Raw genomic sequence first — 26,511 nt, 5'->3', positions numbered from 1 at the left:
ACACAGAGGTGGCTGAAAGTGACTTTCCAGGAAAAGTTACAGCTGTAATTCAAACCAGCAGAGGCTTAATGTCATCCACACGTTGTGACAGACTTAAAATAGCACATAAACCTTTATACTACAAAGCTATGGATTTCTTTTTTAGCATAAAGAACTCCAGGTGTTTGGCATCTCTATTTCCAATGTTAAAAAGCTGCATGTTGGAGAAGTGAAAGACACACAGCGGTTCAAAAGGCAGCTAGGCTTTGGTGAAAAATACCAAAAACTGACAGTGCAGGTTATGGCATCCCCTAGTCCGGAGCTGCTGCCGACTGTGCCTCCATAGCAGGGCACGTTGTCACAGAGCTAGTGGTTTCTATAGCAGCGAGCACTATATAAAAAGCTTGACTTTTCCTTCACCTAGGTAATCTTTACGTGTTGTGAGGAAGCTGGGAGAGAAGAGGCACAAACCTGCATCTGTGCATGCTGCAGGCAGGCTCTGAGCAAGCATCGCACTGGAGGCTCTCTGGGGATCAGCTACCCCTGATTTCAAGACTCGTGTTCCACTGATGTTCTGTAGCTATTATTTTTTCTGATCATTTCTATCAGGGAGGAGGTACCCAGAGGATTTCCCAATTTTCCAGCCGCTCCATATTAAAACCACCTCTGTTCTTTGGCTCCCTGTGCTGATGGGGGCTGTTCCCAGTGCTCACACCTGCAGGCACGGCCCCACCATGGCTGCCATGTACCACATCCCCCAAAATATTCATCAGTACCACCCCTGCTGCAATACTACCCCAAGACCTCCACTCCTACCTCCCACCACCCATGACATACCTCACCCCACGGCTCTCTAGCCCTCCCCAGGACTGCCCCATGTTCTGCCTCTCCACCTCTCCAGTACCAGCCAGCCAGTACCCACTCCGTGCCAATACCGCACAGACATACAACGTGCCCACCACCCCTGGCCTAAAAAGTGACCCCACTCTGCTGAGCTCATTAGGGTGTGCAGATACAGGGCATCCTATACCTGGTGGTCCCTGGTTCCTATATACATAGTCCCCTGCTCTGTATGCTGTCCAGATTGAATTCAAGGGTTGCACCTGACCCTCAGTTCTCAACCCCAATACAAAGAGATAAAATAACATTCTACAAGGTACATTTCATCTGGTTCATTTGAGGATCATAGGTGTCAGATTTGCTACTTAGATGATATTTTTAATTTCCAACCATGAAATAGCACATTGCTACATTTAACACGTTGCTTAAGAACACCAAACAGCATTGCAACACGGCTTCTTGTGCTAAAGCAAACATTTTTTGAACAGTGAACCCAGCTCACAGCCACTGGACCTGCTGGTTAGCCCAGTTTTGGTTGGGATTACACATGCTTCATTTGTCCAGTGGTATCATCAGAAGCTACGCCATCAGCTGGCCAGATACCACATTTGTATTTAAAATAAAACATAGATTATCCCACAGTACACACAAACATGAGCAGGAACTGAATCAGAAGCACACCATCACCTACCTAGCCCTGCCCTGCCTCCTAATCAGCTTCTCCAGCTGCTCTCTGTGGCAAAATCCATGAGGGCCTCACCAGATACAAGATCCTCCAAAATGGTGACTCCATCCCAAACTGACCCTCCCCTGACCATGCTTTCTGCAGCACCGGCCACGTATAAAGGCAAGCCAGCTGAAGGACCAACACGTATGGGTGAAATGTCTAAGGAATAAGGAATGCTTACACTTTGGAATAAAATCTTGCCAATTTGCATATTAAAAAAACCAACAAGCCCAAAGCACTACTAGCAACAGTGTCTTAGTATCAGTTGCAGAAAGGAAAAAATGTCCTTTCCTGGCATATCCTTTAAAGGCCTAAAATCCCCCTGCAGCCAGGATTTTCAGAGGCCTGTAACTTACTCCACTAACTTTTCTCGAGCAAAATGTCCAGCTCAGCCAATAGAAGTTTTGCTTGAATAAAAGCTATTTCTTTAACCAAACGGTGAGGAAATTATAAACTGACAGGTCTGGGTTTTCAAACCACACAGAGAGTTGCTCCCATAAAACAAAAGGAGTTTTAATGGGAGAACTCATATTCTGCCGAGTGCTTACATGAACCTCTCCCTCAGAATTGTCATGCACTTTCTAGCACAATAAATACGTCAAAAAATACCCTCTCCCTACTGAGTGGCTGTGATGTATTATTTACTGGGAGCTTTTACAAAATAAATTTATTCACCATTTAAATATTGAGTGTAAATTTGTCTTCAATTTATCTGCATTAATCCTTTTGTTATTAAACCAGTTAGTGTACTGGTTTAGAAAATTCCTCAGGACATAAATATCCACGGCACAGACGTTTATTTGAACTGTAAACAGAAGCTGAGGGTTGCTATGGTGTGATCTTTTTCTCAAAGTCTATTTACTTCACGCAGCTAACAACAGTATCAGTAGTGGAGTCCATAAAACAGAAAGTATAAAGTAAAGAAGCCATCACACACCATGGCGCTGAGAAGTCCTTATTCTAAGGAAACGAATTTGAATACTCACCATAAACAAAGGTATGTAGAAAAGCAAGATAAAGGTTTTTTTTAGGTTAAAAATGGCATTTTAATCTGTATTTTGTGATAAAAGCTATAAAAGGAGCAGCGGTTTGAAAAGTCTGCTTTGATTGTTGCTGTTTTCTAGTCCTCTTGCAAAATTGTAGGTTTATGCAAGTTAAGGTATGCAGCCTAGGTGAATATTCACATTATGGCAAGTTAATGAGACCCTGGAGGAATGGGAACAGGCAAAGAGCAAACAGATACAGCACAGAGAAGCTTCTTGCAAAATCCCTAAATTAGCCTTTTGCAAGAGTATGGTACCATTTTAACAACAGAGCTAGTGCAGGCTATTTCCAAAATGGATATTCTCATTCACCAGCAAAACTTTTGGCTCCTGTGAACAGCTCTCCTACTGGAACCACAAGTATAAGAAATTTTCTGCTTTTTATTTTATGCTAATGGCTTAGGTGGTTTTCATAATCAGACTTGCAAAAAAGGCAGTCCAAACACATTCTTAATCCTCCAATTGTCAGGTTCCAGTATATAAACAAAACTCTTATGAAAGAAGAAAGGCTGGAATTAGAAATATAAAGCATATCAAATAGAGAAAACCCACATACTTTCCTCTAACAGAAAACTGGGAATTTAAGTTGTTTTGCTATGAATTCCCCCACCCAACTTCTCCCTTTACTGGATAAGTCCCTTTTTAAACAGCAAATAAGTAACAGGAAATATCATGCAATTTAATGCAATCACTTAATAATAAACTTCTTCCACTAAGGTAGGGAATGCTTCTGATTCCCACCCAGAGACCAGGCGCCTGCACTATTTTCCTAACATAGGTGTAGTTATACCTTTCCCTCCTATTAAGAAATCTCATTTTCAACATCTGCATGTAGGACTCCATAAGGGTATCTCCGCCGACCTTACAGGTAATGGAGGTCTAGGGAGCATGTCTGCAATAGCAGGTAGTGTGGATCTGTGGAGCGAAACCAACTGTTGTGAAGGACTTACAAGGACATTTAATCCACCCTGTGGGTCAGGGGCTGCCTGCTCTTTCCTGGTCCGCAGCGTTTACACCCATGAGCAGCTGGAGAGTCGGTGCAGCTCGCCTTCCCCAGCAGCAACCCAGGAGTCACCAGAGCCCGCGTGTTCCAAGACCACCCTGTAGCACAACCCAAAATACAGTAAGTGGAGATGACTGGGAGATTTGCTTGAAAAACACTCTAAACTGGGCAGCAGATGTGAATATTGATGCACTTATAGTCATCTACTGCAGTCTGACAGCCAGATGTTCCTGCCTTTCCCTCCTGCTGTCATAGAAAGACACCGGTCTCTTGCAGGTTTGCTAGGGATCTTCTGGCCCTGCATGGATTTCTCAAGTATCCTAAGGACTTTCTAAATGGCAGTAGATGCCTCTGTATGTGACTAACTCAACTGACCCAACTAATTTTGCACAGGTTAGTCAATCTTAAACAAATCAGAATACATTTAAAGGATCTTTAGCATGCACAGCAGACAAGAACCAAGATTTGCAGAATGCTCTTTTCATGGTTTAAACTACCAATGACCTGGAATGCTGCAGCATACCATGAAGAATGAAAAAGCACCTCTGAATATCCCTGTTTTGGTTGCTATCTTTTTCACTCTTTTAAAAACATATCGAAGCCTTGAGTAGCCTGCCCAGAAACCAAGTATGCAGGTAGCCCAGTATCTCAGAACTTTGAGATTCCTGCTGTTCAGCAGCAGGAATGGTGGAAGCTGCAGGGAGACCTCACCTGGCATGGGGTGCTCCATGCTGGGATGCTGCTGGCTTTACTCTCTGTGCTCTGTCCTGGGACTCCAGATCCTGGAAGTGTTTTGGAAACCCTGCTTCTCGTTCATCAAAGATTCACTGATGTCATTACAATTCAAGATGAAATATTTCAGGTTGAACAGGTCAACAATTTTCCACAATCTCAGTTTTGCTGAAAAGTTTTTTATAATGTCTGCATGGAAAAGGCTGGTAGATGCACTTATGTCAATGCTGTGATCAAAGCTGGACTTTTAAAGACAGATATATAATCCTCATAGTCCATGTGTGTAGATTATGTGGATAATTCATACAAAAAGTAGGAAAAGGTCTTGCCCTTTTCTCATTAAGTGATCAGTTGTAAGAAAGTAGAAATTTATTCTAACTCTGAAACTCTATTTTTAATTGCATAGCTGTCTACTGCTTTGGAAGCTTTCTAAACTTAAGCAGTAACCTAAGCAAAAGGTTTCCTAAAAACTGGGACCTGTCCTGAAAACTGGAATATAGCCCATCCTAAGAGCCAGGCTCCCATCCTCTTCATTATATTGTTAACAGGACCTTTAATGAAGCATCTGGTACAATGGAAGTCCAGTCTGAAAGCTTTTCAAAGTCTGTTTGGCTGCTCTGGTCCTAAGGTCAGAAATGAAAGGTTTTCCTTTCATTTTTGCCTTACTGTTTGAGTATTCGCATGGCAACTGTTGTACAACTGAGCTAAAAATACAAAGCTCCAAAAAGACATCCAGGAAGATTTCACATTGTTCTGGCTGCCCATTTCTTCAGGGAGCAAAAGTTTCCAATTCCATAGCAAAACAAAGAAGCTCTCTACAACCATAGAAGGAATAAGGCTCAACTGAACTACAGAACAGTGCAGGTGATCCAAGAAAAGAATGGCAAAATGGACTGTGCTTTCCTGGTACACCCCATTGCTTTCCTTTCCAGGTCTCATGGAGCATCTGCTCTGCTGGGCATGAGCAGTGTATGTGGTCAAATCAGGCAGGGATTAGAGAATGCAGTGAGTTAGGTAAAGGTCTGACAGATCTGTGTAAGAAGCAATGTGATCGGTGATCAGATCCTGCTCAGCCTGGAGCAGAGAAGGCTGTGGGGAGATCCAAGAGCAGTCTCCTAGTACCTGGAAGGAGGTTATTGGAAAGACACAGCCAGGCTGCTCACAGCGGTGCCCAGTGGGAGGACAAAATAAAATGGGCACAAGTTGAAACAAGAGAGGTTCTGACTATAGAAGGCAAAACTTCATCATGAGGACAGCCAAGCAGTGAGCCTCATTACCCAAAAAGGTTGTGCAGTCTCCATCCTTGGAGGCTTTTGAGACCAATGGCATAAAGCCCTGACCACCTGATCTCACAGCTGACCCTGCTGTGAGGAGCAGGTTGGGCTAGAGACCTCCTGAGGTCGCTTCAGACCTGAATTCTATCATCTCCAGAAACTTCCCACCAGATTCTAGCATATTAAAGAAAAGGCTATACACAAAACCCCCTACATCCAGTTATGGGAACATCCTGCCTTTAGGAAGAACTTCCTTCTAATCCCCAACAGTCAGAGGTGGCCAAACATCAGCCTGAAGCATGATTTAACACTGGCTTCTACAGTTAAGAAGGAAACGTACACTAAGAGCTGCAATGAAGATGCTAAAAGCTTTGATGAAAACTAGATAAAGCTTGTGATTGACATGTTCAGACAAGGCTTCCCAATTTTAGACTCTTGACAGTTATCTTAAAAAAAAACTGGAAAGGAAGTAGCTCAATTCTCAGCCAACAGAACTTGCAAAGGCTAAGAATGTTTGAAAACAGCTCCCTTTCATTTAATAGCCAGAGACACAATTTAAAACAAATTTTAGGTACCCCGATTTGAAAACTTTGCCTAAATTGCAGCAGAGAATTTTTGGTATCTCACATTAAAACGGAAAGTTAATGTCCTTTCTGAATATGGTGAGCAGATGGTAAATGAAACATTTACTGTATTAAAGTGCAGATCAACAAATAGACTCTTAGCTGCTGGAGGAGACAGCTACAAAACAGAGAATAATCAAAAAAAACAACTGAACAGCATCCTGAGCATTGAAATATATAGCGATACACACCTGGAATACTGCAATTTGCAGGACAAAATACTTCTCTAAGTACTACAGTGTGCCAGGCAGCAGACAGAGAAAACTGAATCTCTGCAGTATTTATGAAGGCTTCTCCTCGGCTGTTACAAACTGACCTGTAAGCTGTAATGTTAACAGAAACGTATCGCAGGAGCACAGAAAAGCAGGGCTATGCCAGACTCCAGAGGTCAAACTGCTGCCTTAGGTACTTAAGCAGTATGAAGTATATCCTTTTCAGAAGTACTTAATTACTTTATACACTGAAATTCTCTTAGACCTGTTAATGAACTATGCAAGAAAGCAGCAAGGATGAACAGAATAAAGCCAAGCTTCACTATGCAGTTACCGAGCTCCCTGCTGTAGTGAGGCTGTGACTTGAACAGCTCTGACTAATGAAAACAACTTTGGTTGTCCATGCAGTATTGCACTTCTTGACAGGATCTAGCCTCTAAGACCGAAATTATGTGAAATAGCAACTGAAAACATTCCTCAGCCAGTGAGGAACACTTCTTATATAGTTCTTTCTTCTCAAACCAGATACTTCCAAACACCCCTACTCACACAACAGCTGTGCAGCACTCCCTCCCTGAAATCCCATCACCTTGCTCAGGCAGCAGGTTTAAGCAGAAGACTCTAATGTAACAGGCCTGCATGTTCTATGGAATAGCTGCTGGTTAATATTTTTTTCAAGTAAATAATATTTTTCCAAGTAAATAATTTTTGTTTCAAATAAAGCAAACTGCATATCAGTAGCTAATGTACCTTGTAACACTAGAATTTACATTATAAGAAGAGGACAAAAAAAACCACAACAGATTTCTTACAGTCTGCATTACAGCTTTGATTTTATTTTGAAGTGTCAGACTCTGTGTCACTGGAAGCAGACATTCCCTCAGTGGTATTTGTATGCTGCCGACGCAACAGACGCTCAACTTGCCAGGCTCTCTCAGCAGAACTCCATTAAGACAAGGAAGAAGTTTATGTTTTTTTTATGAAAGCTACAGCAAAACTTAATGCATGAGGCCTTTAATCAAGCAGCTACATAATCGTTTAAAAGGAGTTTTACTCCACACTGGTAGTTTGCAGGATTTGTCTTCATTTTGGCTGCATCCAGTGACCCAAGGCACTCTGCTCCTGCCAGACCAAGACACAGCTTGTCAGCAGGATCTGTCACCTCTGGGCTTTCTAGGGCCCTTGGTGGTTAACACCCAAGGCCAGTGAGAAAGCACTGCAGTAATGCTCTGCCATCCGTCACTTCTCTGCTGGGTGCTCAGTGTCCTCTGATCGATCATCTAACACCCTGTTCTGCTAACCACTGACATGACCCATCTTCCAGCCCGCAATCTTGACTGACTTGACTGATCTTTATCCCTTTGAGGAAGATGATGACAATGCAAATGTCACTATTTGAGGCAGACAACACTTCTCATACTGAAAGATTTCCATGTGGGTCTCTGTCCCACTTGTGAAGTGGCAGAGATCTTCTGAATGGTGACCTGCTCTGAAAAGCTGGTCTCCAGAGAGCTGCCGTCTCCTCCAGATGACAATTTTGCTCCTGCCTCTTACTCACACATGACAATATACACTGCCCTTGTGTTTTGAAATGTGTATGTTTCTTAAATCTCTGCAATCTCTCACAAACACAAACTTTCTTGTATGAAAATTGCTTTGCTGTCCATCAAATCACTATCACACCCCTTGGAAATTTGTTCTTCAAAGATAATATGATATGGCTGTGATCTTTCTTCTTCTACAGGTAGACTTGCTGGGAGACAGGCAGGCATATCATGCATCTTCTCCTAAATTCAGCATCAGATCTAGGAGTGGGAGAATCCAGAAATCCTTCTAGCTCCCTCCTCCATGGTCTGAACTGTACAAAACATGGCATGAACATTTGGCAACACAGTCCTTAGAGTTTAGAAGACATAACTTTTGTAGGAAAGTATCCCAACACAGTACTGACTTATGAAAAAACTGCAAACCAACATTGAAGGTATACTGTACAAGACTTGGATGTAAAGGAAAAATCTGGGAAACACAAATGAGCTAAAAAAGATTTCAGAACTTATTCCTGCAAGTAGGACTATGTGGGAAAATAAGGTCAGAGTCTCACTGACTTTCACAGTGCCCATCCTGGACCAAGATGCACTTCCAACCAAAGGAGCAACACATTCATCTCCCGTTATTACTTCCCTTCAGTAACTGATGTATTCTTGCATTTAACGAAGCGATTTCCATTAAGTTTTTCAGTGTTTTGGAATGAGCCTCTGAAGTCCCTGGCTTCCAGTGAAACCTATGAGAACTTCTTGAGCTTTGAGTAACTTCTTACTATAAAAACCAAAACAAATTTTAGAAAAAAAATCTCAGAAATTGCCTCTGGACAAGGACATCGAATACTGGCATGCAAAACCTAATTTTCTTAACTACTGCCTAATGTAAATGATCAGTTTCGAGAAGTATGTATTTTAAAAATAAGGCAGTGCATATAAAGGCAAACATTAGCTCAAGTCTTGCATAACTGATACTGCAATACCCTCTTGTGGTCAAATAAAAACGTTTTGTCTGAACTTTTTCCTCCATAAAATACCTCTCTAGACATCTTTTCCTTTGACAGGGGGAAATAACATATTTTTCACAGATGAATTTGTAGTGTGTATCATCACTTGACTGGCAACAACAAAAGACTAACCTCAGTCAAGTTCCTCCTTAGAATGATGGACACCAACACTGCTTGTCAGATAAACTAATCCCAGACCAAACTCCTAAGCAAAGGCACCATCTCCTACAGTGACATTCATTACTTTTTTCAAGTTTCATGTCCCCAACCAGAAAAAATAAAGATGCTATAATCAATTTACATAGATACATATGACATGAAGCCACAATAAACACCAACCTATTCTCCTACAGGATGAAAGAAGCACAGAGTAAATCAGTCGTATGAATTCAAATGAGCTCCCTGCTTAAATGCCCTGCATTGTTACAATAAACAAATACTAAACTGGCAGATGGTAATATGAGGGAAACAGCTCAGTATCTGCAGCAGTTCTGCTGGGCTGTTAATCTAGTAAATGGCCTAAATGGGCTAGTAATATCTAGTAAGGAATCTAGAGGAACACCCAGAAATTTCACTCTTGTACTCACCTTGATGTGCTTTAATGGTGCATAACCACTCCCCTAATGACTTCTGGTCCCAACAGAAAATGGGATAATTTTCAAAGTTTAGCTCTTAGTGATCTGTTTTTGGAACAGTAGCTACATTTTAAAGTCACATTATTGTAATTTTTTTAAAACCCAACTTATTTAAACAGCCATGATCCCATTCCCGTCTATTATTTCCAGAGAAATGGCTTGAACACTATGAAGTGTCCAATACTTGCATGTAGACTCATAGCTTACTTTTGTTCAAAGCCTAAAGAAGTCCTAAACAGTTAAGACTTCTTTCTTTTCTGAGGCTGGGGCTTCTCAGACCAACAGATTTGGCTTTAACCTATGAGTTCCCTTTCAGTAAGATGTTCTGAGAGGCACTTCGTAGCCCTACACCTGCATCAAAACCAGGGTAGTTACAAGTCCTGCCTCTTTGCAGACACCACCCAATGGCAAAGACTTTAAACACCTGCTTGTAATCTTTCCGTCCAGTTTATTCAGTGGCTACAAGTAGTCATTTGGAAGCTACACACTCAGCTCAATAACCATTTTTAGTTTATTATGTTTAATTTGCAGAAATTGACTTGAAGAAAGGATTAGAATTAAAATAACACAAGAACTTTGTAAAGAAGAATTAAAAAGTGTTCCATGCACAGGAAAAGACTTCCCATCAGGATCCTTTTCTGACCTGATCAGGAGCTAAAATCCCATGTGCACTGATTAATGCACTGGGTCTTCCAAACATGCCTCGGCTTCCTTTTAAAGCAGCTAGATGCTGCTAAGACCCCATTCTCCAACCAGCTGCTCACACTCTAACTTGGAGAGGACTCTGGATCAAATGCAGCAGGATAAGCAGATTCCACAAGAGGAACAGAGACAACTATCAGGCCAGGTTGGCAAACAGTTCATTCCTTCAGTTCATTTCTTCAGTTCATGATAATGCTGCGTGGATACATGACTTTTTTTGCTTTTTGGACGAAGGAGATGAAAAACACTGTTTCAGTTTCAATTATCTCAGAAAAACAAGCAAACAAACAACAAAAAGACTACTAAAAATTCATTCAAACCCAAAGCAAACACTGTGGTTTGAGGTGGAGTTTACCTCTTCTTAAGTTATGTTATTCTGACCTTCAAAGTCAGAATAATTTTTCCAAATATAGAAGTATTTCTTGCTCAAATATGTCTACATGAAGTGTTTGGATTGTTGTGTAGTTGTAACTATTTTAAAAGAAATTATTTGCCAAATTCAGCATGTATTTCCCAAGACTGCAAGCAAGTCTGCCAAAAAAACCCCTAGAAAAGTAGATTCAAAGTTCATTAGCATTTACCAGGAAGATGAAGCAAGAGGCTGATTTCATCTGGAGCTAATCCACACTATTCAAAAACAAGTTCGTCAAGAATTTCAGAGGAAATTTATACTTAAAATACTCTGCTTTCCTGCAAGGTCACAAATACCTGAGGAAGTGACTTAATACCACAAAAGCCCAAGAGGCTGACTGTAAAGACAAACACTGATATTTTGGACACTGTTTTGAAAATTCTCCCTTTGTATACTAATAACCCTTTGAAGTTACTGAAAAACTACTTCTCATAGTTGCTTAATGCCTCCTGCAGAAATCTCCAAGTACTTAAAAAGGACTTTTGATGATCTCTGGCTGCTCTTTTTTTAGAATCTGAAAATAAGGAGCTTTCAAAGCACAGATTCATTGAAATACCTTATTTTCAACAAACAAGCTCTGCCCCAAATAGAGTTCAAGGCCCCAGCAGCTGTCCCACTGGTCTCCACTGCCTTCCTGGTGAATATTCACAAGTCAGACTTGTTTCCAATAGAGACAGTAAACACACCAGGGAAACCAGCAGCTTTCAGGAGATTTTGCTTCTGCTTCATAACGACAACAAAAGTCCTTGTGACATACTCAGCAGCAATCTCCACATCACCCTTTGCTGCTAAACCAGACTTTATTGTTCTGAGGATTTTGAATAGAGGGTGGTCTCAGCTGCAAGCAGCAGTAATCACCTCGTAAGCTGAGAGTTTGCTGGTTACAGCTGGAGATCTGATGGCTTTCAGTAACAGTTGTTTCCTACAAAATTGCTGTTACCATGAAAACTCCCTCAGCATTCAAGCAACGAAGCAAGATAAAGCAGTAGGAAATGAGCATTAAATAAGAGGGAAGTAAAACAGTGCCCAGCACTGCCTGTCAGTGCTGCCATGCACGTTCATTTTCTGAAGGCACTCCAAATCAGCAGCTAAAAGAAAACGTTAGGAGAGAGGGAGCTTTGAAAGTGCAAACAATAGCAGGTTTAACTTTCCTAACAGCCATAATATACCTAGCAATACTGGGGACACAGTGAGTCTCAAAATGGACAAGTTGGGAAAGGGTTCTGGATTCAGGAGAAATACCTTGGTTAGGTCCTGGCAACCAGCAACCACACCTCTGGGGCAACCAGCCTCAGCTCCATCTGTGTCTCTCGGCAGCACCCAACCCAGAAGACCTGTCATTGCACAACCAGCTACTCGGGCCTGGGCAGACGAGCAGGCAGCACTGCAGCAGGACCAGGTTCAACAGGATAAGATCTGGAGAGAGTCTGTGGAGGCTGAACAGAGAGCAAGAAAAATCTGGTAAGTCACTTGTTCCAGTTCATGCCTCTTCTACTCATCTTGACAATGGTACTGATGCTTGATCCAAAGCCTACACTATCAAAGGAAATTTTCTTCTGCAGGGACTTTGGATCAGACTCTAACACCTTTCCTTCTAAGATTATATTATCTCTGTTTTCCTTCACTGGACAAAATCTATGCTAATATCTCCTGACATGCTGGGCTTAAGCTGAAAAGATGCAAAGAATTGCATGCTAAGTATCTTTTAGCTTTATAGAGATTTCCACAATGAAGATATAAATGTGCCAACCCTTCTAATTTATTGCAGACACACTGATATTATAACCTCTTCTCATATTCTTGGAAACGGCTGAAATGGAAGCTGAACAGAGTGTTCTGCCAAAATATGATTTTGTATTCCCAATCTGTAAATCTACTGAACATGCCCCATTGTTAGAGTGTTTCAGCAGAGTGAACTGCACACATACAACCTAAGCTTTGACTGTGTATACACCAGTGACCTGAAGGAAACTGAAGATCCTCTCTGTCTCTGCCACATCTTAAGTGTTTATGTTCATACTTCAGTACACAGCATGAGCATGCCTATTAGAAGAATATCCTTAGCAAAAGTAAAATCAGATCCAACTCCAACTGCAAATTAGCCAAGCTAAAGGAAAGGGAGGAAAAAGAACATCACTCTCAGGCTTTTTTAGAATGGGAAAAGAAGCCATCTGAAAACCCTCGTCCTCTTCTGGAGGAGATACAAATCACAGCTCTGATTTTCCCAGAGATGCATTAGCACTCCTGTCTGGCTTCCCTTTTACCTGAGGAAAGGCTGACGTCAGGACCCTGATGCATGCAAAGCCAGGGCTGTGGTGGCAATGTATTCTTTCACAGCTGTGTGTTCAGACTCATCCCAAATGGGCCCAGCATGTTCCACACCCATTCCCTAGCTGAGGCACCAAGAGGGACTCTCTCTCTGTGCATGCACCCTGGGATTCACAGGCACGGATACTGGTGCAAACTCACTTTCATGGGTAAGATAGGTAACACATCATATAGCTGATGCATGTCCTGCTCTCCAGTCTTAGCTATGAAGACAGAAACTCTTGTAAAAGGGTAGGACAGACACATGAAGGACAGATGCCTAAAGCTGGATTCATCAGACTACATATGCTACAGCCTGCAGAGAACTGTCCTTCAGCTCCACATCCCCATCCCAAAAACAGTGATGGGGAAGGCTGCTATGTGTTAGTGGTCTGACTTGAAGTGGATATAGGTAAATGTCTGAGACCCAAGCATTTCTCAGTAATTAGCACCACCCAGTAACACCCAAATCTGCTATGTTCAAATAGTGGCTAGCATAGCAAGATAAAAAATTTTAGGACCTCTATGCTGTGCTGCTACACCAAGATATATAGTGATAAACACAACAATCATAAATCAGCTTTTACTTGCACTTAGGGCTTATCTGCACTGGATGGGGGAGTGCAGCACAGAAATCCAATGCTCCTAGGTCCACGTGGTACATGGCTGTGCTGTACAGATGAGCTCAATTCAGAAGGATGTACAGCTTCAACACTAGATCAATGAGCTTAGATGTACCACTGTATAGACACAGATAACCAGCTCAGAGAGTCAACCCAGGTGTCCCTTGAGCCCTGCTGCAAATACAGCTGTAGTTAACTGTTTACTCTCTTGATCTCACAGTACTTTTACAATAGCAGGTGAACTTTAGTTTTCTCCATTTTGGGCCAGGGAAAGCAAAGGACAGAAAATCAAAGGAATTGCCCTGTAGTCCCACACCAGGTATAGAACAGACCTGAAGAGCAAAACTCAGGTCTTTGGACTCATTATGCTCCTAGCACTGCTGCCTATCTGCACAAAATACTCCCATGGGTGTTTGCCTGCAGCAAATACAGCTCTGGAAATTCCTACCAGAATTGGTAAGAGCAGAGTATCGGTCATTTAAAAAATAAGCAGCTGTGTCTTCCTCAAGGCATGGGACAAAAGTTTGCCAGAGTGACTCAGGACTTTGCTAATTTATCTGCATTTGTGCAAAGAATACATTGTGGACATGCGATTTTCATATTCCTTTGGCAAAAAAAACCCCACTCCTCATGTAGTATGGGCTTTATATGGGAATAAAGAAAACCCTGGGCTTCACCACAGGAAAGACAGGTTTCAGTACAAAAAGCTTGCAGGTGTAAGAGCTGGGCTGTAAGTATCAAATTGAGCAGTTAAATAGGGATTCAAATATGACCAACATTAACTATTTTATTTAAAGACAGAATATTTTCACTGCATTTTTTACTTCTATTCCAAGGTACCACAACTGGAGTTTCCTAAAGGACTATGACCAAATGGTAAGTTTTAAACAAACATTCAACTGTAATCCAGGCTCTTTTTAGTTTTTCTCAATTTGTGCCAGGCTAATATTTCAAATTGAAGCATACTTAGGCATAATCGGCAAATGCTTTAAGACTAAAATCTTTAGGAAAAATAAAAGACAACTGAAGTGCCTTTCATCTGCTGCTTACACCATAAAGAAATACAGTATGTGCGTGTGTTCAATCTGTTTCAGTATTAACAACTCCATAGAAAGACAAGTGCTAGAATAACCATCTTCCCAGGGGAAAATTTGTAGGATAATGTCATGCTGAAATCCAAGCCACTTACTAAAAATTAAACAAAAACCCTCCCACATCATGACCATTCTAGAGCAGGCTAACTTCTGTCCCAGCTGACATTTTATGCAACGTATTTGAAAATTATTCATTTCCCTGTGTTATCCTATTCCCATGTAAGACAAAGTAAACCAATTTTTTTTTCCTGTTATTTCTTCCAACAGTTTCACATCATACATTCAGTATGACATCTTTAAGTACATTCAAATACTAATTTCAAAAGCAAAAGTGCTGATATTATAAATAATCTCAGTAACTTGTATTTTCGTAACAAGCAATGGATGTAATTCTGAAAACTTATTAACGGTCTTTGTTTCATGCAGGGTAAGAAAAAGGAGCAGAAGCCTCTGCCAAACTATATGCCTGTGTTCTCAAGCAAAGTTCCCAACTCGACCAACCAGACTGTTGGCAGTCGAATGAATACTGAACTTGGCAGGGCTCTGGTAAACATAGATTACTTCTTCAGCAGTGGAGCACGAAAGAGGAAACTTGAGGGTGAGCTCTAGCTTTCCTAGTGCTTCAGTAAAAATACAACTGTAACAAAGCAAGTTGAATGGTTCTAGCCAACAGACTCCACAGCATGTAAAAAATTCCACAATCTTTTTCTCAGAGAGACCAATACTACTGTCTAGCATGGACCTTCTTTCAAGACCAAAGATGGATGTTGTCTAACAATGTCGTAGGAGGCAATATTCTTTGTATTTGGGGGAACTGGGCCATATATAGAGAGTTAGCACTACAGATCTCATCCATCTTCCCATGCAAGTCTACAGTAAGGTTGCCACGAACATCAGAAAGAACAAGATTACAGCCAAAAGGCAATTTCTTCCTGAACTTTTATCTCGTGAAAATAAACAGTTAATGAAGACCCACTCAGATAAATCCCAACATAAACAATATACATTCAATTCTGAAAGTCAGTGCAACAAAATGCAGCAGCTTGTTGCATTTCATGTAGTTAGCCAAGGATTGATCAGCCTCTGTCATCTGCATGTTTAAGCTTGCTCTAAAGAATAAAATTTAAGTCACGTGAGACATGTTCTATGCTTTTTCACCCCTCCCTGCTAAGGGAGGGAGACCAAATTTTTTTCACACTAGTTTTTGGTTTTGTTTCTTTAGATTTGCTGCTCTCAGTTTCCCTTCTCTTATTCTTTTTTTCTGGTTTAGCTGATGGAAACTCATTGACAAGGAAGCAGGCTTTCACATTTTGCTCTGAAGGCGTGTTGTCTCAGCAACCTGTCTTACATTCTTAGGACCATCAGCCTGGAATTTAACAGGTTCATAATTCCTAAAATCTGTGGTTGCCCAGAGAAACCATCACCAAGCTAAATTGACACAATACCTAAAGCCTGTTCGCTAGTGCATCTTCATTATATAGGTGCAAACTTTGTTTATGACCTTGTTGTTCTGTAGGGAAAAAGCAGTAATCAGCAGAGCATGGAGAGAGTACATACAATATATGCCTTTTGAACTCTGTGTAGCTTCTGTAGAATCATGCTCAGTCCTAGGTGGAGATCAACAGAGAAGCCATAAGCATTGCCTTGATACAACAGGCTGCAATCTCTCACCAGACTAAGGTGGAGATGCGTATACTTATGTTTTGCAACTAAGGCTATTTGTTTTTATCAGACTTCAGCAGCAGAAAGAGTTCAAAAGCACAAGAGGTGGTATGGAAGAGTGTGATCACTGTCAACACCCGAGTGGTCTCTGGAAAAAAACAAAAAGATGCTGTAGAAAGAAAAGCCAAATCCCACTCACTGAAGTCACAGCACCAGGCAGTTCTCCTCCTGGCTTTCTCAACACAGTGAGAACTGGAGGATTAAGGCTTTTAGGATGACAGCTAGAGAAGGAAGACCACATCATGCAATCAGCCCAAGTGAGGAGGACTGGTTCCACTCTGTGCAGACATGAATTGCGATAGACAACTGTGTTCAGGCACACCAAATGGGAACCTACTCTTTAAAAAAGATACCTTCTTGTTCAGCTAAAATGCTTTCTGTTCTCTCCCGTGAGCAGAAAACTGCACAAGGAACTGGTTTATCTTCAAACATCTGAAGGAGGGAGAGGAGATCAAGCCTTTCCTTGTCCACACGTTGTTCAGAGCTTCTTCCAAAAACTGTACAGGCCACTCAGAGGTTACATATTTATTGGTGATTGCATAATACTGAAAGTCATTACACTTGCATGCCTTACTCTGAGACATACTGAGCAGCCTCATGTCTTGCTATGGGTCATAAGCTCTATACTGAGTGGCAGATGTCCAGTATCTGTCAGGCTCAAGCTCCTATTCAGGTAAGAACATTTCATTTATAAAGCATGGGGATTTTGCTTTTCAGCATGAAAGCACACAGAGCTCCACGTTTCCTAACCTCCAGATGGCACTCACTCCACATCCAAGTGATCCACTGAAAAGGACACGAAGTTAAGCAAGACAGTGTTACACAATTCCTTTTTAATTTCAAGGGACATTAAATAATTCCAGCTTCTTGACTCTGTTTGCTGTGTGTGAATCCAGAGAGTCCCTCTCCCAGAGAGTTCCCACAAAATGGAGGGTATGGGAAAGAGGATGGCCTAAGCAGTGCACAATTTAATCCTCCCACTTCACTTAGCACTGGCATTGTTTCAGCTGAAGCACTTCTTCAGTTTTGACAAGACCTTCCATGTCTTACAGTAAAAATGTGGGCCACTAGGCAGAGCCTAGAGAAGCAGTGATGGTAACTGGAGTATGGGAAGATACGTCTTATGAGGAAAGATTAAAAAGACTGTTAAAAGTTTAACCTGAAGAGGAAAAAGCAGTCTGGGAAGAGGATGGCAGTCTTTAGATACATGTAGAGTTCTGAAATGAGAAAAGGAATAATTTGCACTTCATGTAAGTGGCAGACAATAGTAAAAATAACAGGCTTTAATTATAGCAAGGAAGAATCATGTTAACTTTTTAGGAAGCTAGCAGTAAGGCTAACACAGCTCTGAAATAGATTCCCTGAGGAATCTCCACCTTTGATGGTTAAACACACACATCTGCCAAGAATGACGTATTTAATAGAGTTTGTCTTTTAGTGTATAAATTGAATGATCATCTGAAAAGCTTTTCACCAATTCTCTGACTACACCAGAGTTGGGATCAGAATACACTTTGCAAACATGATTTTTCACACATATTCAAAAAGAATAGTAAAAAATCCTTTTTCAATTACACCAGGTTTAAATAGATTGCACCTCTAAAATACAGATTAATCACCTGGTTTTTTGATAGAAAATGTATTTCTAGTTCTTGTAACTACTCATAGAAAATGCTTTTCACAAAGTCTAGACATGCTTCTCTTAATTGCATGCATCTGAGAGGCTTGACTAGTGCCCTCCTGACAGCCATGTAAGAACACTTCTCAAAGAGCACATTCATGTCATTATGTCACATGTACGAATGGTGACAACTAATTTTCTTTCAACAATTTCAGGAAGCCTCTATTAATGAAGTGTAGTCCTGATTGTGCCCTTAATCAGATAAAGCACCCGTTGAGATGCCAGGCAGTTCCTGCACTGGGTACTTGCAGTGATTACATGTATACAGCACAGTAAGACCTTCACACACCCCTGCACTCCTTCTCAGATGTACTGCTTTGCACAGGTCACTTTAGTCCAATAGATCACAATAGGAAAGACTGTAGGTATACCTGAAGTGGAGCCAAAATATGCAAGGATTTTTGGCTTAATCATTGAAGCATGCAACCTTGGAAAATGTAGCTCTGTGCCTTGTTGCAAGACCACAGCAACCCACAACTGTACTGCCTCTTTTGATGTGGAATTAAGTTAATACCTTGCCTTCCTAATTGAGCTAATTGAAATGACTCTAAAATACTGGTGGCAACAACTGGATAGGAATAGCTCTGTTCACCCCCAAAACTCCTGTTCATTCCTATTTCCTGATGAAATCAACAGCAACTCTTAAACACTTGACATCTTAATGAGTATCTCTAAGGGGAAAGTGACTGTGTAGAGAACAAAGTTTCCCATGTAGAATAGATCTGATAATCCATGTGATATGGGAACATTGTATTGCACTGGACACCTTATTTTGTTCAATTATTACACTTCCTTTGGAAATGCAAATTATTTTATGCTGCTGCAGTTAGGCCTCCTCTGGTACCCAGTGTTATGTTTCCAAAGTTAGTTTGGATCTTTCTACCACGTACAGTAACCTCCAGAAAGGCCCTCTGGGAATATCCAAGGCCCTAATCAAAACTGCCTTAGCATCTGCGAGTAGAAGGCAGCAAACAGATATCCCCTAGATGCCATTTGCATCCCAAGTTTAACAACCATTTTTCTTTTACCATAATTAACTTTGCCAACTAATCCTTATTTACACAAGCAGAGTCTCTTGGAAAGACTGGATAAGATGGCAACAGCATTGAAATCTGTAAATAATCAGTGGAAATTCCACTCATTAAAGAGATTGTGTAAATACTAAACTGTGTTGTAAGCTTCTTGTAAAGAGTTCTTATGATGTATCACTTGTGCTTCAGTACAAGCTTTTTTCCCTTTTGCTGCCAGATCTCAAACAATAGATTATACATGTTTAGACAATTCATTTTCTGTATTTCTTTCAGTTAAAGAGCACAAGTGGGTAGCTATATTAATTTAATTCTTCAGTTAGATACACTGCTTTCTCTGGTGGACTTTTAAGGACTGTTAATATTAATAGTAACTTGGTGCATTGATGCTTCCAGCGCCTCCAAATTTTGTGTGTTCTCATGTTGAGTTCCGCTTATAATAAAAAAGTGTGAAAAATATATTTTTTAACAAAACATAACATATGTAACTTCATATAAACCTGTATGTCTCATACTTTTAGACTAGTCTTTGTATATAGTTCCCAGGTGGCATCTTAACTATAAAATTTTGTTTTATAAGATCAGTGATGACTGTAAATCCAACTGTGTTTCTTAAAAACTATTTAAAACTGTTTCTTGTCCTTTAAATTACTCTAAAGTAAACAACTGCTAAATGGGTTTTCCTACAAAGGAGGTCTCATCATTCTGTGAAAATTACTGCATAAACAGTAAGGTTCCTAAACAGGGAAGGGAAAGGATAATTATCTATGAACATTAGATGGACAATACTGACAGTCCAGGCATCATCATATGTTTGTACGTATTATGTACATACACATTCATGTTGTTTGCTTTCTATAAAGAACATTCTACAGAACAAAATTTCTGAATTGAAGTTCATCTTAAAGCAGACAGTATATTTCTGAAGTGGGGTATTCTTTTGTTTGTTGGTTTTAGAAATCAACAATAATTTGTTAGGGCCTCACGCTGCTTTTCCTAAATCCTGCCCAGACAGAAACCAGTAAACCTTTCCTAAAGCAGGATGCCACTCTTAAAAACTCTACTCACTACTCTGAATCCATGTCAGGTATGCTTTTCCCTCTTCAGAAAACTTAATGTTTGCTTGGATGAATTCCTTGAAACACAGATGCTTCTCCAAGAAACTCAGAAGTTCTGCCAAAGGCTGAAGAGGCGCTTGCACAGTTCTGTCAATCACAGCCCTGCCCACAGCCCTCTTCTGTCAGAGGGCACAGACGCCATAGGCTGACTTCAGCTTGTAACCTTCTCAAAGCCTCTCTCAGAAGCTGTATGCCTCCACAAAACCACCAGTACTTAGAAATGGAATTTCCAAGTATCTGGGGTTACAGCCTCACCTCAGCACAAGACCTTCATGCTAGTTTGATGGAGCAAAACTGCCGCAAATGTCTCTTAACTGTCTCTTTACCTGGGGAATGCCCAGAGGAAACTCTATTTTCCGCATTTACTAATGACCAATTACCATCACTGGATATATTTTATATAATCTGTGAAATAACAAATGTATTGATGCAGTAATTCTTATTTCAACTACAGGTATTGCTGAGAAAGAGAAATAAACCAAACCAACGATGTGGCACAGAACCATCTGCAACTATCACAATGCTCATTAGCAGCTCTCTTAAAAGCCAAATGGATGGAAAACACAATGTTTACAGAAACTCTTCTATAGCAAAACTTAACAAAATGCTGATACATTGCTAGCATTGTATTACCATAGGGCTACCAAACTGATTTTCACTGAAAACATAAAAGCCATGGGGAGAAACCAGCACATGGCAGTGTTTCAGATCTGGTGAGCTGATGGTTTTCTTTACTGGAACAAGCATGATTATACTGTCGCTGCTCCTCAGTGCTGATAGATACATTTGCATGCTCTGGGAGAATCATAAGACCTCTAGCAAGAATGCAGGAGGCACCACACGCCAGGACATTAGTAAGGACTGCCATAATGTACTCACACTCTCAACTCTTACCAAAACCTCTTATATGAGTAATTCAGATGTAAGCATGGATCTAGAACAATGCCAGTTCCAGATCCAAATGCTACAGCTCAACCCCCTCTCTGGGCTACAAGCTCAATGTAGATTTTCTACATAAAAGTGACAATTCTAAATTTAATATGAAAATCAGTTTAACAAGTCCCAGTACAAACTAGTTAATATATTTTCCTTCTCTTTTGCTCCTCCCAGTTCTTTGGCTTTGTTAGGTTTTGGGTTAGGTTTTTAAGTCTGTGTTTGGTATTCTAGGCTCTTGCAGTACTACTTTTTAGCTAACCATATTATTTTAGATAACATGCCATTACCCAGAATGGCCTTCAGGCCTTCAGTTAACTGAATAAACCATTTCACAGAGCAAACACTGAGTCAACAGGGTTTGAGGTTTTTTTTGCTTACAGTACTTTCATTCAATTTGTGATGCTTCTGTTCAGCCTAACATGAAGTAAACCTTATATAAATACAGCCATATTTTCAGTTTGCCACAAATATACATAACATACCGCACGCAAAACCAATGAACTACATGCAACCTCCAATGTTTCATTTATACTCCTATCACACACACTTGTACAACATAACCTCAAACACGAAGTACAAAGGGATCCATTGGACCCCTTTAGTAAGAGGAGGTTCTTCAAATCAGTTGAAACACTGTCATTTTGCCACCGAGGAGTCTCTCACTCAGCCCAGAGATATCCTCCTACCTCATGGCGAGCTTTTGTGACAGCTCTGCATCAGTCTTACCACTCAAGTCAATAGTAAAACTCCCAGTCCTTGGGCATTACAAAAGCGTTCAGCAAATACAGCCAAATACAAAGAGTAGCTAGAATCACAGTCATCCTTTTTTTTTAAAGTCTTGATAATTTTTACCTTGCTTTTACCTTGATGCCTCCAGTGGTAGAATGAGGCCTCAAATATGCAGCTTGCATAAGGACTAAAGTACGTTAAATAAGTTATATTGGCCAGAAGGGACCTCTGGAGGCCTCTAGGCCAATCCCCTGCTCAAAGTAAGGCCAACATTAATGTTACATCAGGTTGCTCAGGACCTGGTCCTGCTGAGTTGTGAAAATCTCCAGAGATGGAGATTCCAGAGCCTCTCTGGCCCCTGTTCCAGTGTTCAGCAGTACTCCACGTGTGCTCTCACAAGTGTTAGAGAGGAAAGACCACTTCCATAAACCTGCAGGCTACCCTCTTGCTAACACAGCCCAAGATGAAGTTGCCCATCTTGCTGGCAGACCACAACGCTGACTCACATTCAACTTGTTGTCCCTTAGAACCCCCATGTCCTTTTCCTTAAAATAGCTTTCGGTCCTGTTGGCCCCCAGTCTTTACTGATGCATGGGGTTACTCTGTCACAGGCGGCTTTAATTTTTATTACACTTCATCAGTTTTCTGTCAGTCCATCTTTTCAGCCTGCAAAGATCCCTCCAAGTGGCAGTTCAACTGCCAAGCGTGCTTAAGGCTGCCAGCAAGGTGGTACTATCCACAGACCTGCTGAGAACACACTCCACCCCTTGGCCAGGTTGTTAATGCAAAACTTAAAATAGTATTGGCCCCAGTAACAGCCCCTGAGAAACACCACCCATAATTTGGCCACCCACTGGATGTCAGTCTGCTAACAACTATTCTCTGAGCCCAGCTGCTCAGTTTTCCACCAACCTTGTGGTCTTCCCATCCAGCCTGTGCCTCCCCACCTTCACTACAGGGATCCTAAGTGAGACCATCTTAAAGGCCTTGCCTAAAGTCAAGGTAAATGACATCCACTGCTCTTCCCTCATCCACCAAGCCAGCTCTCTCAGAGAAAGCACTCAGGGTGACTGAGGCATAGAATCTGCCCTTGGTAAATCAAACTGGCTGTTCCCAGTGACCACCTTGTCTTTCACACACCTGGAAACAGCCAGAAGAGGCCATTAGGGAGGATTTTCTCCACAATTTTCCTAGAAACTAAGGTCAGGTTGACCAGCCTGTCATGCTCTGGATCCTCCTTCCTGCAAGAAGATTTGACATTTGCATTTTTCCAGTCATCTGGAAATCTCCTCTGATAACCACAACCTACCAAAGATGAAAAATAGTCAGTGGCCTTGCAATAATGTCAACCAGCTCCTTCAGCACCCCTAGATGCATCCCATCTGGTCCCATGGATCAGCCTTTGTACAGTTTGCTTCTGCGGTCCCCAACTCTGTCCTCCATTGTGGTTAATATTTCACTGCCTCTGACTGTGCCACTAGGCTCAGGGAACCCGAGAGGCTTGTGAGCATACCTTGCTAGTAAAAACTGACACAAAAAATGGCACTGAACAACTTGGCTTTTGCCATGCCATTCTTAAATACGTCCTCTACCTTGTCAAAGCGTGTGCCCACATTTTCCTTCATCTTTCTTTTGTTGCCAAAGTAATTGTGGACACACTTCTTGGTGTTGTTCACATCCTTTGCCAATTTCAACTCCAGCTGAGCTCTGGTCTCTGAACTCCATCCCCACATGCCTGGGCAATCCTTTTGTATTGCCTGGGTAGCTCATCCCTGCTTCCATCTTCCAAACCCTCCCTTTTGGTGTCCGAGTTCAGGCAAGCACTGCCCATTTGGCCAAGCTCTTCTTCTGCCATGCTTGCTCAGGTTTCAGCTCACTGGGAAGACTGGTTTTGTGCTAAAAGCATGGTCACCCCTCACAGCAATTTCCTGAGGGATACTGACAGGCAGGTTTCCTGAACAAGCCCAATTCTATCCTCCTGAAGCACAGATTCTTTATTCTGCTATTTGCCTTCCTTACTTCTCTTGGGATCTTAACTCTAAGATCCTGTAGTCACTGCTGCCAAGGCTGCCCTTGACCTGTACATTGCCTTCTAGTTCCTCCTTGTTTCTGAGTAACAAATCCAGCATCTGGGTCAAAAAAAAATGTTCTTGATGCCCCACAAAAATTAGTTAGACTGCTTTCACCCCACCAGGTGGCTCCTCCAGATGTCAGAGCAATTTTACATTCTGAAAGAAGCCTGGGCCTACAATCACAAACTCTTTTAGTTATTTAAGGCTTCATCTACTTCCTCTTCCTGACCAGGCAATTTATAGCAGATGCCCCCACAATGTCACCCATGCTGGTCTCCCCACCGTTCCCGACCCTTCAGATCTCAGTTGGCTCCTTGCTCACTCCAAAGTGGAGGAAAGCTCCAGGCAAACAGATACCTGTTTGTGTGGAATACAACTTCCACTCAATTCCCTGCCTGCTTTTCTAAGAGAGTTTGTATCCTTCCATCACAGCGCTCATCATGAGCTATGCTACTCTGTTCCCATGATCCCAAAGAGGTCACAGCTCTGCAACTGTGCTGATACATCCAATTCCTCCAGTTTCTTTCCCAGGTCACATGTGTTCACACAGCATCACACCCCCTTCTCAGGGCAAGTGAGCAAGCCTCCTGTGGCCTCCTGTCCCTGGCCAATGCTGTCCACCCCCAGCCTTCCTCCATACGTCTCCTGCGGGTTGTCTCCACCCCCACAGGTTCCCCAGTTGTGGAACTTCCTTTATTTTAACCTGGAGCTTAAAACACCAATTATCTATGAAATGAACTATTCCCTGCTAGCATGGTAGGCTGTGGAAATAACAAGCAAGAGAGCACTTTCTGCATTCCTTACAAAACCACAAAATTCAAGGCATTATATTGCTTAAAAACTCAACTATGATAAGCCAACATCATTACTGGAAAAAAAAATCCTGGTTTGGCTTTTTGTCTTCCATTATTACAGAAAGATTATTTTCCTTCTGGTTTTTTTTTTTTTATAGAAATCAACATTTGCATTCCTATTTGAGGTGCAGCAGTGTTAAACCACTGCCTTCTGCTGTGAAACAGGCAATCGGCACTATAGATTCAAACGTAAATTTATTCACTGAACTGTAAAGTGGTTCTGCATTCTGCTGCAACTTAACAAGTATAAGAGTCTGAAATTTGATATAAAACTGAATTTCTTGTACTCTTCACAGATTAAATTTTTTTGTCATACCTTAAATATTTCTCTATTATTTTCAGACTATCTGAAATGACAGACACATCTATACCTCACACCTAATTATAAATGAAGTAACTTCATCTTGTGTGATGGGTTACTCAACCCTTTTTTCAAGTACACAATACTCCCACAAGGCTGAGAACTCAGTTGATCAAGAAAATCTTAGAACAGTTACTATGTTAACTTAATTTTTTTTCCTTTAGAGATTATTGTGTTTGAAAAGCTTGATTAATTTGAATTATATTAACAGAAACACAGTTTTTAAATTAAAATTCCTTATCTGGGCGGGCATTTATTTCAATCAGAGTTTTGAGATTTTATGTAACCTACATACGTGCTTCTTTTTTTTTTTTTTATGACTGAATTACACAGAGGGCAACATGATTTACAAATTAAGCATTAGTAATATTGTTTTAAAATATCACTAAAGGTATGTAGAATGAATGTAATAAACCTGTTTGTCAAATCATATTACCAAAACAAGAGAAAACAATTTGTGAGAAATGCAAAACAGCTGAAACTAAACCGTGTTACGAACTATTAGTCAATACAGAAATCCAGCTTTCACTAAAATGAAAAAGAAGAAGTTTTATGCCTGCAAATAACGCCTCGTGTTAAAGCAATTATGCTGCAGGTAAAAATCTGCATTAATGGTACGAATTTGACACTCTGTGTAGTCCTGGCCATATGCAGGCATGAAAGAGCCAAGATTCTGTATGTGCGTGATTGGTACAAAATGTGTATTCCTTGGATAATTGCTCTTACTTAGTTCTGACAAGCTGATAACGACAAAAGCTTTAAAAATGGCACTTTACCATTTTTGTGTATAACTGTGTATGGCGGGTAGGTGTATGTTCCAGAGAAATTGCTCCATCTTCGATAACGTGACATGTCCAGCATTCAGGAACTTTTAATTTTGCTGAACTTTCTTTCTGTGCAACCAAAAATGCTGCTGTCAAAACTACGCCATCCCTACCGCAGGAATTAGCACCACAGCGATCCAGACAGCGTGACCCGAAAAACACAGGAGCTGTAGCACTGCAGACTCCGCTTTGGGGGAGAAAGCCGAACTCCAGCCCACCTGCAGCTCCAAACCGAGAACGGACCGACACTACTCCTAGGTGAACACAACCCGTGGCTAAGCTTTTGCACCAACCCAGCATCCGATGATCACTGTTCTGCGGGTTTTGTTTAAGGTAACACAGAGTAATTTCAGGACCCACGCTCTCGACCCGGCGCTGAACGTTTCTCGGCCCTGACACGGAGGAGCGCTAGCTGTGGGTAGGCCTCGGTCCTCG

General features: G+C 41.3%; 1 protein-coding gene across 2 annotated transcripts; it reads left to right on the top strand.

The window, feature by feature from the left end:
* Positions 1-2,045: 2,045 nt before the first annotated feature.
* CIMIP5 (ciliary microtubule inner protein 5) lies at positions 2,046-19,661 on the top strand. 2 transcript variants are annotated; one of them, XM_069805799.1, is made up of 4 exons: positions 2,046-2,543; positions 12,045-12,188; positions 14,494-14,533; positions 15,178-19,661. In XM_069805799.1, exons 1-4 carry the CDS (start codon positions 2,485-2,487, stop codon positions 15,358-15,360), a joined length of 426 nt encoding a protein of 141 aa, XP_069661900.1. In that variant the 5' UTR covers positions 2,046-2,484; the 3' UTR covers positions 15,361-19,661. The 2 variants fall into 2 exon arrangements, with proteins under 2 accessions (XP_069661900.1, XP_009910671.1); XM_009912369.2 differs by lacking the exon at positions 2,046-2,543 and having other exon boundaries at positions 11,619-12,188.
* The last annotated feature ends 6,850 nt before the right edge of the window (positions 19,662-26,511 follow it).

This window comes from Haliaeetus albicilla, chromosome 18 (assembly GCF_947461875.1).
Source record: "Haliaeetus albicilla chromosome 18, bHalAlb1.1, whole genome shotgun sequence".
Lineage (NCBI taxonomy): Eukaryota > Metazoa > Chordata > Aves > Accipitriformes > Accipitridae > Haliaeetus > Haliaeetus albicilla.
This window is presented reverse-complemented; position numbering and strand designations above follow the sequence as displayed.